General features: G+C 44.0%; 1 protein-coding gene across 2 annotated transcripts; it reads left to right on the top strand.

Annotated features, from left to right (window-relative positions):
• The first annotated feature begins 942 nt into the window (after positions 1 to 942).
• Positions 943 to 11452, top strand: LOC146973514 (E3 ubiquitin-protein ligase TRIM8-like). Of its 2 annotated transcripts, none has more exons than XM_085800140.1 (7): positions 943 to 1213; positions 1860 to 2462; positions 8390 to 8485; positions 9072 to 9305; positions 9431 to 9462; positions 9953 to 10068; positions 10169 to 11452. In XM_085800140.1, the coding sequence occupies exons 2-7, from the start codon at positions 1893 to 1895 to the stop codon at positions 10825 to 10827; spliced, it is 1707 nt and encodes a 568-aa protein (XP_085656266.1). In that variant the 5' UTR covers positions 943 to 1213; positions 1860 to 1892; the 3' UTR covers positions 10828 to 11452. The 2 variants fall into 2 exon arrangements, with proteins under 2 accessions (XP_085656266.1, XP_085656265.1); XM_085800139.1 differs by having other exon boundaries at positions 943 to 1217.
• Positions 11453 to 13125: the final 1673 nt, after the last annotated feature.

Below are 13125 nucleotides of genomic sequence, written 5' to 3'. Positions count from 1 at the left end.
TGCTCCAGTGTTGTCATCATGTTTTATACTGTACACACATAATACATACAGTCAAGGCCGTTGTATAGGGGAGAAAGGTGATGATAATTCTAGGGGCCCAGCGCCGAGTAGGGCCCACAAAAAGCCCCAGTAGTCTAATCTTTGTATGACTGAATTATTCTGCATAAGATCCTGACTAAGACTCATAGTAATGCTGCATTAGCATCAAAACAAAGTAGGCTAAATACAAAATGATAAGTAGCCTAGTCTAAGAAAAAAATTGGAAAAGTCAGGGGCCCACTTTAGTATTCTTTCAGGGGGCCCATAATTCCTAGCAACGGCCCTGCATACAGTAGGTACCTATAAAGTTAGCCTATATATAAACTTGCTTTAACAACAAGAGCTCAGACGGTAGCCGACACAGTACACTGCACTGAGGCCAGTAGGGGGGTAGCCTACATTGTTTTTTACCCTGGGTTCCTCTTACAGGTTACTCTGGTCATGTTGGAGATTAAAGTTTATCTTATAGCTAGTGACTGATTTATAAACCACTGTAAATAATTTAACCACTTAGAAATATTTGTCACCCATAAATAAAGCCATAGTTATAGACCTGCTATTACTCATGCTTTTATCTAGGAAGAAGACAACCTTTTTCCCGTGAGTGTGAGTCAGTGCCCCTCTCTCTCTATACACACACACACCCGTCTCCTGGTCATCCACAGTCTCTCCGGTAGAGTTTGCTGTGGCCGTGTGTTTTGCCTGCACTCTCCCTCTCTCTCTCTCTCTCTCGGCTCCTCCTCCTCTCTCTCCTCTCTCCTCCTCCTCCTCCCCCCGGTCTGTGTATCAACTCTGTGACGGGTCACGTTATCGGAGGGGGGCAGGCAGTCGGTGTGTGGAAGCACTGAGCTCCCTCCCGACGAGTCACAAGCTGCCCTGCTGCACTACTTACGATCAAATATTAGTCAAAGAGTTGACGGGAAAGCGAAAGCAGGAGGAGCGGCAGCGGCAGCGGAGGCACCAACCAACCACCAACCAGCACCAGCACCAGCACCAGCCCGGGGACTGAATCAATAAAAAGCCCCAGCAGCGGTGAGCGCTATGCCGGACACAGCGCTGTGATCTACCCCGAGGAGCCGGATCTAATCGCGGGCTGGATGCGATAAGCTCAGACAGAGGCATTGTAGGTGCACCGAGCGGAGTCTGCTGCTGCCGACGACATGGGAAATAAATAGTTGGTAACGATGCTTTTACTTCCTTTAACAATACATCGATATCCCAGTAATAGAGTGCTATAGCCTAACGCTTTCATGACAGTAGGTAATTGTGTCCTCGGCTGGAAATGAAATGTCAGTGTGATGTTTTATCAGACAATCTTATTTCCAGTGTTATTCTGTAGCAAGTTGAAGCTTTCAGTCGACACAGCCTCTCTCTCTCTCTCTCTCTCTCTCTCTCTCTCTCTCTCTCTCTCTCTCTCTGTGTGTGTGTGTGTGTGTGTGTGTGTGTGTGTGTGTGTGTGTGTGTGTGTGTGTGAGTGTGAATTCCCCGGTTGAAAATGTACGAGACAGGTATGGGCTATATTGCCATTGTGAGGTGTTTCGTTATGACAGCAGCGTCACAGCGTGTTGTCTATGTTTGACATGCGGTTGGACTTCTTTTGTCACTTTGTTGCATATAGAGTTAGAGTTTAGCCCACATCTTTCTGTGCCATTTTTGGGACAGGATGTGAGTAAAAAGACTTTGTCAGGCTTGGATTTTTATTTTTATTTTATTTTATTTTATTTTATTTGTGTAAGTGTATTTCTTTTGTTTGATAATCATTTGTTTGATAAATGATGTGTATTTTAAAGTAAATCATTTTCATTTCTGCTCCTTTTCAGTCACAGCACATCAGTTTGGATCCAGGTGAAGTCATGGATGCAAGTTGGAAGAACTGCTTGGAAGAGGAGCTTCTGTGTCCCATTTGTCTGAATGTGTTCGACGAGCCCATCCAGCTGCCGTGCAAGCACAACTTCTGCAAGGGTTGCATCTCAGAGGCCTGGGCCAAAGACAATGCCGCGGTCCGCTGTCCCGAGTGCAACCACGACTACAGCCAGAAACCCACACTGGAGAAGAACTTCAAGCTCGCCAACATAGTCAAGCGGTTTAATGCATTGAACACTGAGAAAGTCCCTGCTGTGCTGCAGTGTGTCCTCTGTAGAAGAGGCCCCCAGCTGCCTGTGCGAAAGGTCTGCCTGCGCTGCAAGGAGCCCTGCTGCCAAACTCACATCCAGACGCACCTCCAGCAGCCCTGCGCGGCCCCGGGACACCTGTTAGTGGACGCCGAGGAGCTGAGCGCCTGGACCTGCCCCAGTCATGAGGAGTACAGGCTCCTCCACTGTGAGGAAGAGCAGGTGGCCCTGTGTCCGTTCTGCTGCATCTCTCACTGCACTAACCAAAGACACACAGTCTGCGATGTGGATACACAACGCATACAAATGCAGGTAGATAAATCACACCCACACATACTCTGCCCTACTCAGCAGTTCACTTTAAACTGTCAACAGAAATGCAGATGACAGTCAAAAAAAAAAAAGTGATGGATGCACTTACTTTCTTTCATGGATTTTTTTTTCTTTGAATCTTGTTTCCCTGCGTTCACAAAGCTTCTTTTATTTGCCTCTTCCTTTAATCTCATGTGATGTGAAAGGAGTGGACAGGTAAAAGTCAGCCCTTGTGGCACCCACTCCATACTGCTGCCACACCTTCACATTAAACACCCTGCGCCTCGGGGTGAGTTGCTGTGATGCAATCGGCATCCACCGGAAATGATGAACCCCCCGGTGCAGCGTGGGCGGATTGACATGCAGTTTGTTTAGCTGGTTGGTTTGCTATGATCAGCACTGGCGAGGGCGATGAATGAAATGACTGGTTCTGAAAGGGAAATGTGGTGATTTGTAGGACGATCACACGGCAGCAAGTTCAAAACTTTGCATTTCAAGCATTCAAATGAGTTGAAAAAGTGAGCCTAGTGAAAATTGCAAGGGGGAGAGAGAAGAGCATGGATTCTTCTTGTTTTGACCTAACTGACAAGAAGTGAATAATGGTCTTCCTTTGAAGGGTTGACCTCAGGATGCATGGAGGCATGCGTCTCGCTTAAGGCCGGCGTGTCACGGCTGTGCCCACCTCTGTATTTTCTTCATTTCTATACTTAATTTCAGTCGGCTCTCTCTTCACAAGTCTAATGTAAGTGGCAAGGTGTAAAAAAACAACCACCCACACTGCCTTATACATATTTCTATCTGCCAAGGGGCGGTAGTGAGAATCAGATTAGTTTTAGCATCTGCCGTGTTGCGGTCTTGTCGAAACATTTGATGATCGCGTTATTCCAGTTGGGAAAGTTAGACGCATTTCTTTCCAGTGTGTAGATCACAAAGTTCTAAATTGGTAGAAGTCTTTGGTGCAAACTGTTGCTCTGGTTCAGGGCTATTATTGGGACAAAAGATGTCTGTTCAGCCCTTTCCACAGCTGCTCTCTACACACACATGCACACACCCACCCGTTTTTCTGTTCTTTCACAACTGTATGTTTGCAGGGTAAATGGAGTTATCCCGGAGTCAGAGTCCCTCTCCATACTCCGTCCTTTAGACAGAGCACACTCTAATGTTGATAAATGTGGCAACAGCAAAAAAAAAAAGAGAAAGTTAGACGTCTTCATGGATACCGGGTCATTTGTTAAAGTAATTTGAGGCCAGAATGGCTTCTCATCATCACTTACTGAGAGTTTGTTCTCCTTGACAGGGCTGTGGTCTATTTTGGTAAAAGGATTTTAAATTCCCCTGGCAGCACTCTTCTTGCCTTTTGGATAAACAAAGAGGGAAAAACCAATGAAGCTATGTTCATATCTTTGGTTGTTTTGGCTCTCACAGGAGACTTTTACAGTCACCCGTTGCAGGTGTGCTTGTAAATATGGGACGTGAAAGGAAGGATAATATAATAGTAATGTCATCCCTGGGACAGGCGGAGGTGGAGCCCACCCACACAACCTCACCTTGGTTTTCACAGGCATCTCTGCCGGAAACCATCGCTCATAGAAGCTCTATCGTTTGCAGTTTCTTGTATCTGGGCTGGAGTGAGTCAGTCCCCCAGAATGCTGAGGGCAGTCCATTGACATCAGACGTAGGGAATAGTTCTCAGTTGATTGTGAAAGAGGTTCTCTGTTCATTGAGCCTGAGGCTCCTCATTTAAACATGAGCTTCCTGGCAACCCGCGGGTGTCTGGATGCCTAAATAGGACAGTAGGGAAAGTGATCATTGGTGGGTTTAATCTTGATAAAGGTAGGCTTTCACGCCGCTACAGAGAGATCAGCAACCAGACAGTTCCCTCCTGCCCCCGTATGCTATTTCAAGCACACAACAAGACGAAAAGGGAATTGGAGGAAATATGGCAAAATGAGGAAGACATGGTTGTTGAGCAGAAGCATCTAAGCAGAGAAAATCTGCTGCTATTATGTGAAGCCAACTCACATAAAGCAGCTCATGCAACGTTTACGATAGCAATAACCCAGAGTGTTCTCTCTTGTTGTACAACTGTCACACACAAGGTAAAGATACCACTGAGCTTTTATGCTGTGTTAAGACAGCGATTGTTAATAGAAGAGATAGTAGCCTATGTCTGAAAGGTTTTAAAGTGTTGCACATGAAACAAGAAACACAGCCAACTAACCAGGTACCACGTGAGTTTGCAGGGGAGAGTCAGTCGCTATGGGTATTATCAGATTGTTTGAAGAGGACTGTTTAGCTGAAAGTGCCTCTTGTGTAAGCAACGTGTGGTGTGGAGATGTAGCACAGGTGTGGGTTGTGAGACAAGATTAAGGATTACTGCTGATTTTCAGTGAGAAAGCTGCTAGTCTTGTGTGAGCACATGTGAACCTGAGACAGATTTCCATCATGTACGTGTCTCTAGAACACACAACCACCTATGCATAAACGTATACATTTAATGGCAGGTATACTTATCAAAACTAGTGTTGCAAGCTTCACAAACATGATGAATGCCTATGAAAACATTTGGTCTCTAACATACAAATGTATATTTACATACCTATATTGGCAGACTTTTTCTTCCTCTTCTTCAGTTGGTACATCCACAACCATCATGTGCATGCTTTAGGAAAACAATACAAGGCGTGGAAGTGCACATATTGCTCTAGATTAAAGTAGACGCAAATGTCACATGGCTCCTTTAAGTCCATGTGATCTGTAGTGATCCAGATGGTGAAAACCTTTACCACAGTTTTAAAACACCAAGAGTTTGTAACTGCTACTGTTTTCTTTGGATCTTTTTAGCAAACCTGTTCATAACCAAAAATGTGATAATTGAGGAGGATTTGTCCAAACTAAACATTTAAAAGAGGTAGGCTACTTTAAGGCTTGTTTAAGACAGATTTGTTGCCCCAGTGATCTTGATCATTTTATGCTGTTTGGCCTTCTTCAATAACTCAGATTAGTGCCTATCTCTTGTACTCTTGTAAGTAGGCTACAGGCCTTAGTATCACAAACAATAAAGCAAAATGTATTCTAGCTATCTTTAGTTGGATTCCCTTTAACACTGACAGTCAACACTGCTACAGCAATGCAGTGCAATTAAGGCATTTAATCACATTAATGGAAATGTAATGTTTTCCTCTAAGCACTTAAGCTGCACTGATCAATATTTTTATATTAACAATGGATCATTTCATTATGTTTAATGTGAGAGACTCGCAAGAGATGAACCTATGGAGAAATTTCAGCCGACTGCAGTGTTCTTCCGCTTTATGGAGGTTTTTAGCGTCTTTCAGCAAGGCTAATCAATTTGGTTTAATGGCCTTAAGGTAACTTTACTGACTTAGCCCACTCTCATCAGTGACATTTCCAGCCAGCTGGTATTGGAGAAAAGGATATGACCGCTGTACACTATCTGCCTATCACTGAATAGCAGCCTGTCAAGGTTAACGACAAGCTATTACAGTTAGCCTGTCAACAATGTTATCGCTAGCTTACCTAAGGATAGTTCAACGTTGGCAAATTGGCCTATTGCCATAATCCCTATAGACACAGGGGTAGGTTCATTACCTTTAATTGTAGGTGCATGTTGTTTTGAGATCTGCAAGCTGCTCAGCTTGGAAGTGAACGGTACAGGTCCCCTGTCCCTCAAAACTCATCAAATTAACAATCCAACAACTCCAAAATGCTCTCGTGGACAAGTTGGGACCTGCACATTCGCCACACTATGAAATAATTGTGTAACGTTACAACACATGAAGCAAATACTCTGAGCTACTTGCGCTTTTGAAATCACTCCGCCGAGCAGCCGTGGAATGTAGTTCCGGCTCTGCATTTGCCTCGAAAACAACTCAGTTTCGTAATGTTACATATTATTTCATAGCGTGGTGAATGTGCAGGTCACAACTTGTCCATGAGAGCATTTTGGCGTTGTTGGATTGCATATTTGATGAGTTTGATGAGGGACAGGGGGCCTATACCATTCACCTCCATTGTGTTTGCTGAGCAGCTCACGTCTCTGCCCCACGGATCTCAAAACAATTATGCACTGATAATTAAAGGTAATGAAGCTACCCCTGTGACTATAGGGATTATGGCAATAGGTGAATTTTCCAAAAATGTTGAACTATCCCTTTAAGTTGTCCACAACCTTCTTGCTCGCTAACATTTAAGTCAACAAGTTTCCTGCTATCTAATGTTACAGTTAGCTTGGCATCAACTGCCATAGTAGCTATCATTAGAGTAGATAATCTCCAACTTTCACCTTTACAAACATGGTAGCAAGATAGCTGTTTAGAGGCAAAACAGGAGTGAAATACAAACAGAACTAAAAGCAGAGTGAATATGTCATGTTGGTGTCTGCTTTGTAATTAGGTTATTTATTGTTAACACATTTATAAATAACATAAAAGGGGATGATAATTTGGCATTTATAGGATGTCCTTCCGCCCGTCCCCTGAAGTGGCACTAAAACTCAGTAATGCTGCTACCAGTTTGCAAGCTCCTCTTGTTTATAATGTGCTGTGCTCTCTCTCTCTTTTGTTTGTGCATCTAATGCCAATAGTCCAAAGTCCATGCAAAAATCCAAGTAAGTCTTAAATTATGAAACCACTCAACTGGAGGAGACAAAAATATTCCTGCTGTTCCCCAAGTGACAAAATGATCAGCAGCCTTCCTCACTGAAAAGGACAGTTTTAAAATATGTGAACAAACAAGGAAAAGGGTGCAGCATAATGCGTTGGCCAGCGTTTTATGTTAATCATAGTCTTTCTTATTGTTTTGCTTTAGAAACTGGATGGACTTTTGGAAGACTTCACTGTGGTATAGTGCTGTGGCCAGTTGTTCTACATAAGACTCCATGAGTGTTGTAAGCAGCTGAAGAGGCCTGTTGCTGCGATACCACAATGTAGATACCCTGAAACTGGCTCACTAGAGACCGCAGGAATGTCCTCATTCTCTCTATCTCTCTTGTGTGCTTCAAACTTTCTCTCTGTTGGTTTCACTCTCTTCTTTTTTGTATGTCTTTTTCAGTTTCTCTCTGTCTGTGTTCTTGTGCAAGCAGAGCAGCACAGCACTTTGCCTTTCCCTACCGTTCCCCTTTTTTCTCCCATGCACACTCATGCGGAGGGAGAGAGAGCCGACCCCGGCGTTGTGCACACAGACATGACAATCTGTCACTGACACGGAGGCCAATGCAAACAATGGGAGCAATGCATGTGGCAGAAAAGAGAAGGCAGAGAAGGGGTAGTGCGACACCCCCGCTTTTTGCTCCCTCCTGCTCTCTCACATGAGCTTTCACATATAAATACATACACACAGCTTTGTTTCCATGACAGCAGGTTTTCTCTTACTTGGCCAGGGTGCCTCTCCCCATTCAGAAATAGTTCATTAAAAAACCTACCTGCCCTCCGCTGTTCCTAGTTTGCTGTCAGACTGTGACTTCAGATTGATTTGCATCTCCTGCTGTAAATGGAGAAGAATTACATTTACCGGTGCTTTTACTGGCCCTCGGCTCTCTTTGCACTCAGATTCAGCCCACAGAGGAAGCCGGCTGTTCCCAACAATGCACTTCATTTGGTGTAGCAGGGGCCCTGATAAACTTAGAAGCAATCAGAGATGGATTTGTGCAATTGTGTTTGCCTTTGCTGGTGCTCTCCTAATGGATAAATGCATGTGTGTCGCTGGCAGCTGTCGTTTCCTCCGTATAATCAGGATTGTGGAGGAGGTTGTCTTAGTGACTCATGAATAGCAGCCAGGTTGCCGAGGTCCCGGCAGAGGCTGGAGTTTTTACGAAACTTCCAGTGTGTGTGTGTGTGTGTGTTTTCTATTTTCAGTGCATCTTGTTCATCTGTCTAATCCATCTCTTGTATGTCATCTCCCCACAGGCCATGCTAATGAGGCAGCAAGACAGACTGGAGGGTCGTGTTCAGAACATCGATGAGCAGCTCACCAAGCTGGAGTCAGACAAGACACTGATGAAGGTCCAGTACAACACACACACACACACTGTGTAGACTCACAAGAGACACAATTTCTGAGCATTATCAGTATGAGTCCCTCGGTTCTTTGTCATCATGTAGGTTTGCGTTTGAATTGTGTCGACACTGTGCTGTTATGAAACCACTCTGCACCTTTGTTCGCTGTTGGAAAATGAAAAGAAAATATAATTTATTTCTAGCTTTGACTGGCTGGTGCACTAGAGCGGAAAATGCATTTTACAAATGACTTTGCTACTTCTGTTCTGAACAAGTGGATCCCACAAAATAAAGTCAGAATATATAATACACATAATTGAACACATGAAGCCATTACTGTGTATTGAAGTATACAGTGATTTCTTTTTTTTTTATCCCATGTCTTTACTTATTTTCTGTTATTATGATGGTTATACCAGGAAATGGCAGAAACTAATGAATGAAAAAAGATGCAAACTTGTTCATCAGCAATTTAATGTTGCACTTTTTAGACTAACAAGGACAGGGTGGTGAGGAAAAGTGATGAGGCTTCCTGAATGCAGTTTTGTGCACATGTTCATGCCTTTTCTCCAATGTGTCTGTCTCTCCACAGGACGCAGTGTCTGAACTGAAGGAGCGTGTGAGAGCCCAGTACCAGAGGATGCATACGCTGCTAGAAGCAAACCAGGCTGAGACCATGCAGGTGCTGGAAAGCACTTGCACCATGTACATGAGGAAAAACTCCCAGCAGGTTCTGCAGCTCAACGAGAGGCGGCAGGAAGCAGAGAAGCTTCTGAGCTCAGTACAAACGTTTTTCCAGAGAGCGGACAGCATTAACTTCATAAAGGTTAAACAAAACACACACGTCAAGACACACACGCCAGTTGTTTTACAGCATTTTGTATCAACTATTAAAAAGCAGATAGCGAGTCTGACAGACGTTTGTGTCTTATCTTATTCTGTCTTTTTCAGAATACGAAACCATACCAGCTGCTAATGGACAGGTAAGCATTGTTGTTTCTGCACTGTTTTTCTTTACATGCATGTACTTATCAAGTTATGTGATGTGACTGAGCAGGTACAACTCAAAAGCAGCAAGAAAGCAATTAGTGCTGGGTTGTTTGGTGAATTTGTTAGATATTGTGTTCATTTAATATTCCTGCACTATTTTCAAAGCTGTTAATTTATTTGAAACACATCAGTGATGCTTTCATGCACATGTTTTGGAGCACTGACCCTTATTCTGCTGTCACTTGGATTAAAACAGCAGTTAATCAAATGTTATCTTCCCAACCTCAGCTCATTTTTCATGTGCACGTTCAGTTCTTCATCTGTGTTTTAAAACCAACGATTTTTTCTTGCAAAAGATAAAGTGTATAAGAGATGTACCGTATATCTAAAGTATGCTTCTAGAAATATGAGTGCAGTTCTCAAGGTGCAGAATGCATCCAAAGAAAGGGTTCAAATCTCTGACTGAATCTGTTTTTTTTTTAGGTCAAACTCACACCTGAGTAGTGCCATCCCTCCACTCAGAGTGGGCCAGCTCAACTCTCACCATTTGCTATCTGAACTCTCAACAAGAGAGAAGAACCTGCGAAAAATGCTGGAAGGTAAGAGAAAAAAAAAATGCAATGAGTAACTAAGGATGAGGATTGTAGATGGGTAGAAGGATTAACTATTATCTGTACTGCTCCTTCTTTCCTCTCTCAGAGCCGCTCAATGAGGCGCCCATTCTGGAGATTGTGCAGTCTCACAGCAGCTCTGCCGGCTCCCAAATGGGGACGAGTTCAGGACTTCAGAAGAGGAAGTACAGCATGGCCTTCCTGGGCAGTAACACAGAAAACTCCACCTCCCAGGATCCCTCATTGCTGCTCTACAGCAGCAAAAAGCCCTTCCTGCCTGAGCAGAGTCATCGCCCTTCTCCCATGTACGCCTCTGAAGGCCTTTCCCAGAATCTACATGCTGGCCCCGGCCATAGTCGCCTCCTCGATGCTTCGACCCATCACATGGTGGGTCTAGGGTCCAGCTCCAGCCACCACTCAGGGACCATATTCACCCCCTCCCACTTCCCCAGTGGAGGTGCCTCACAACAAGCCATGTACGAAGGGAGGAAAGTATTGATGTGCACTCTGAATAACTGCTGCTGCTCCAGGGCCCCCGCTGCTCGTGCCCGGCCTCCGTACCCAACGTCAGACTCCTTCCCCTCTGTGACCTCTCAGGAGTTCCCCCCACACGCCCCGCTGTCTGCAAGCCAGCCGCTGCAGCATTTTCCCATCAGGGGACTGATGGAAGCCACGCAGACGGCCAGGCACCCTGACTTCTACGGGCTGTACGGCCAGTCTTCAACCAAGCATTATGGGACCAAGTAATAAACCAGAGTCAGTTTGTTCCTTTTTAATCAGAATTGGCATCAGCATTTCCATGTTTCCTTTTTTGTTACTTTCCATTTTGGTTCAGAGGTATGTTGTCAACTTTGCGTGTCCTACACGCCTTCATTATAATGTTATTTTGACATTTACTTGACCCTATTTTGGGAAACCATACCCGGTTAACTTCGGTAGCCCTGTTTACTCTCTGAATCACAGTGACAGCTGTACGGCTCTAATCTGAAAACATTTTGTATTTTTATTTATTCTCTGTTTCAATTCGACTGGAAGTGCTAATGTGAATATTGTAGTCTTAAATCCATTCAAAGCAGTAAACTGAGAATCAACATATCCTTCATCACAGGTCCTGACGTAGGACTCCAGAGACTTCAGTGCCTAAAAAGACTGTTAACGCGCTCTTAATGTACTTGCAAGTTCCTAGCTCTTGATTATTTCCTGTTTGCGGCTGAAAGCATGCAGGGAGCCTCTCCATGCACTCCAAAGTCCATGTGGCTTTCAAAACACACTGGACTACAACTGCTTGTCAGGTTTTTCATGATTTTTTATATAGGATTATGAATAAACCAAAACCAGTGGAAAATATTGAATAAACAAGCATATTAAATTACATCTGGTGTATTTTAAGCATTGATTTACAGACTTTTGGTCATACTTGAAACCAGCTGTGTTCTGTGACATGTAGTTTATTGTAGTTTGGGGTCTGTTTGTAGTGAGAAGCACATTGTGATGTGTTTGAGTTACGAGGTTTTGCAGTCTGACTCAGTGGGTTACAGTTGAAATGTCAGAGCTTCCTGTAGAAAGAAAAGAAAAGCCATTATTACAGCTCATCATCCCACCCTGCAGCTCACCCACAGTCTATTCATAGGTTAAGGTTAGTAGATGGAAAGAAAAAAAAAAGACACTGGGTGACCACATGTTTGAGATCGGCTGCACTCAGAGGAATCTCAGAACATGGTGGAGGAGGTTTGGACAATGATTTGTTAAAGAGCGGGCAACAGCAGGCCCATTATCTGCCAATTTAGGACAGTTCACTTCCTTGTCAACATCCTGGTCTCTGGCAGAGTCTCTGTCTCATCCCTCTTTGTCTCATTATTGGAGCTGGTTGTCAAGTTAGGTCAGAGAACAGGAATAACTGATGAGCAGCACCTCCCTTTCCCTCTCTCTCTCTCTCTCCCGGGGTATCATTTGCCAGGGCTGAATGCAGAGGAGGAGGAGGAGGAGGAGGGTCAGAGTGGCGGATAATATAAGCGCAGAGTTTTAATGAGGGCTGGGACAGTATAGTCATCTACTTATCTGTCACTCATACGCCTTTCATTGCTCCCCTCCCCCATTAGCAAGACGGTGAGATAGAGGGAGCGAGCCGAGGGGCGGAGAGGAGGGAGGAAGAATGGTTAGAGGTTTTTTTTTGGGGGGGGGGCAAAGCAAGTGAGGCACATCACTTATTTATGGGTTATAAAATGTTCTGCCCTACTGTTTCATTCTCCCTTTTCTCTCGTCCAGTTAGGTTTTCTTTTTTTTCTCTATAATTGAATTCAAGAGTGTGAATACTAAAATTTCTGATATTGTGTCCAATGAAGCCAGCACACTTCAGCAGCGGAGGAGGAGGAGCTGAGGTTTAGTTACAGTGTGGCATCAATTTGACATTTATTGTGTGTCTGTGTGTGTGTGTGTGTGTGTGTGTAAGCCTATTAGCATTCCCCTTGTGCGCTGTTCCTTCGCTGTGTGTTATTAATAAAACATACAATAGATATTCTGAGGGAGACCATACTATTAGTAATTAAAACCATATAAATAATTTCAATTACAGCTGCACATTAATGTCAATCGCACCATTTAAAACTGTAACAACTTCAAAATAAGGGGATTAAATGGTTAAAAAGTGTATTTCTTTAGTCTGAAAATAGTACAAATATTTATAATCAGCATCAGCATCACACTTCTAAAACGGTGTGTAGCTTTGTGTGTGTGTGTGTGTGTGGTGGTGGTGGGGTGGGGAGGTTGGTTTGTGCTACCTCATGTGCAGGCTTTGAGTGAGTCGAATCCTGTTTTGTGAGCAAATGTGTGCTCAGGTGTCAGCGCACAATCAGCCAGTTTGTATATGTTTCCTATATGTGCAGAAGTACGCTGATTCAGTGTGTGTGTGTGTGTGTGTGTGTGTGTGTGTGTGTGTGTGTGTGTGCTCATTGAGGTAGAGTATAGGGTGAAGGGTGATGCACTTGACAGCTGTGCTCTGTTGTGGCAGGTGTGTTGGAGCAGTGTATGTGTGAGTACAACACGCCC

This window comes from Trachurus japonicus, chromosome 15, assembly GCF_045865225.1.
Source record: "Trachurus japonicus isolate A0001 chromosome 15, Traja_1.0".
NCBI lineage: Eukaryota > Metazoa > Chordata > Actinopteri > Carangiformes > Carangidae > Trachurus > Trachurus japonicus.
This window is presented reverse-complemented; position numbering and strand designations above follow the sequence as displayed.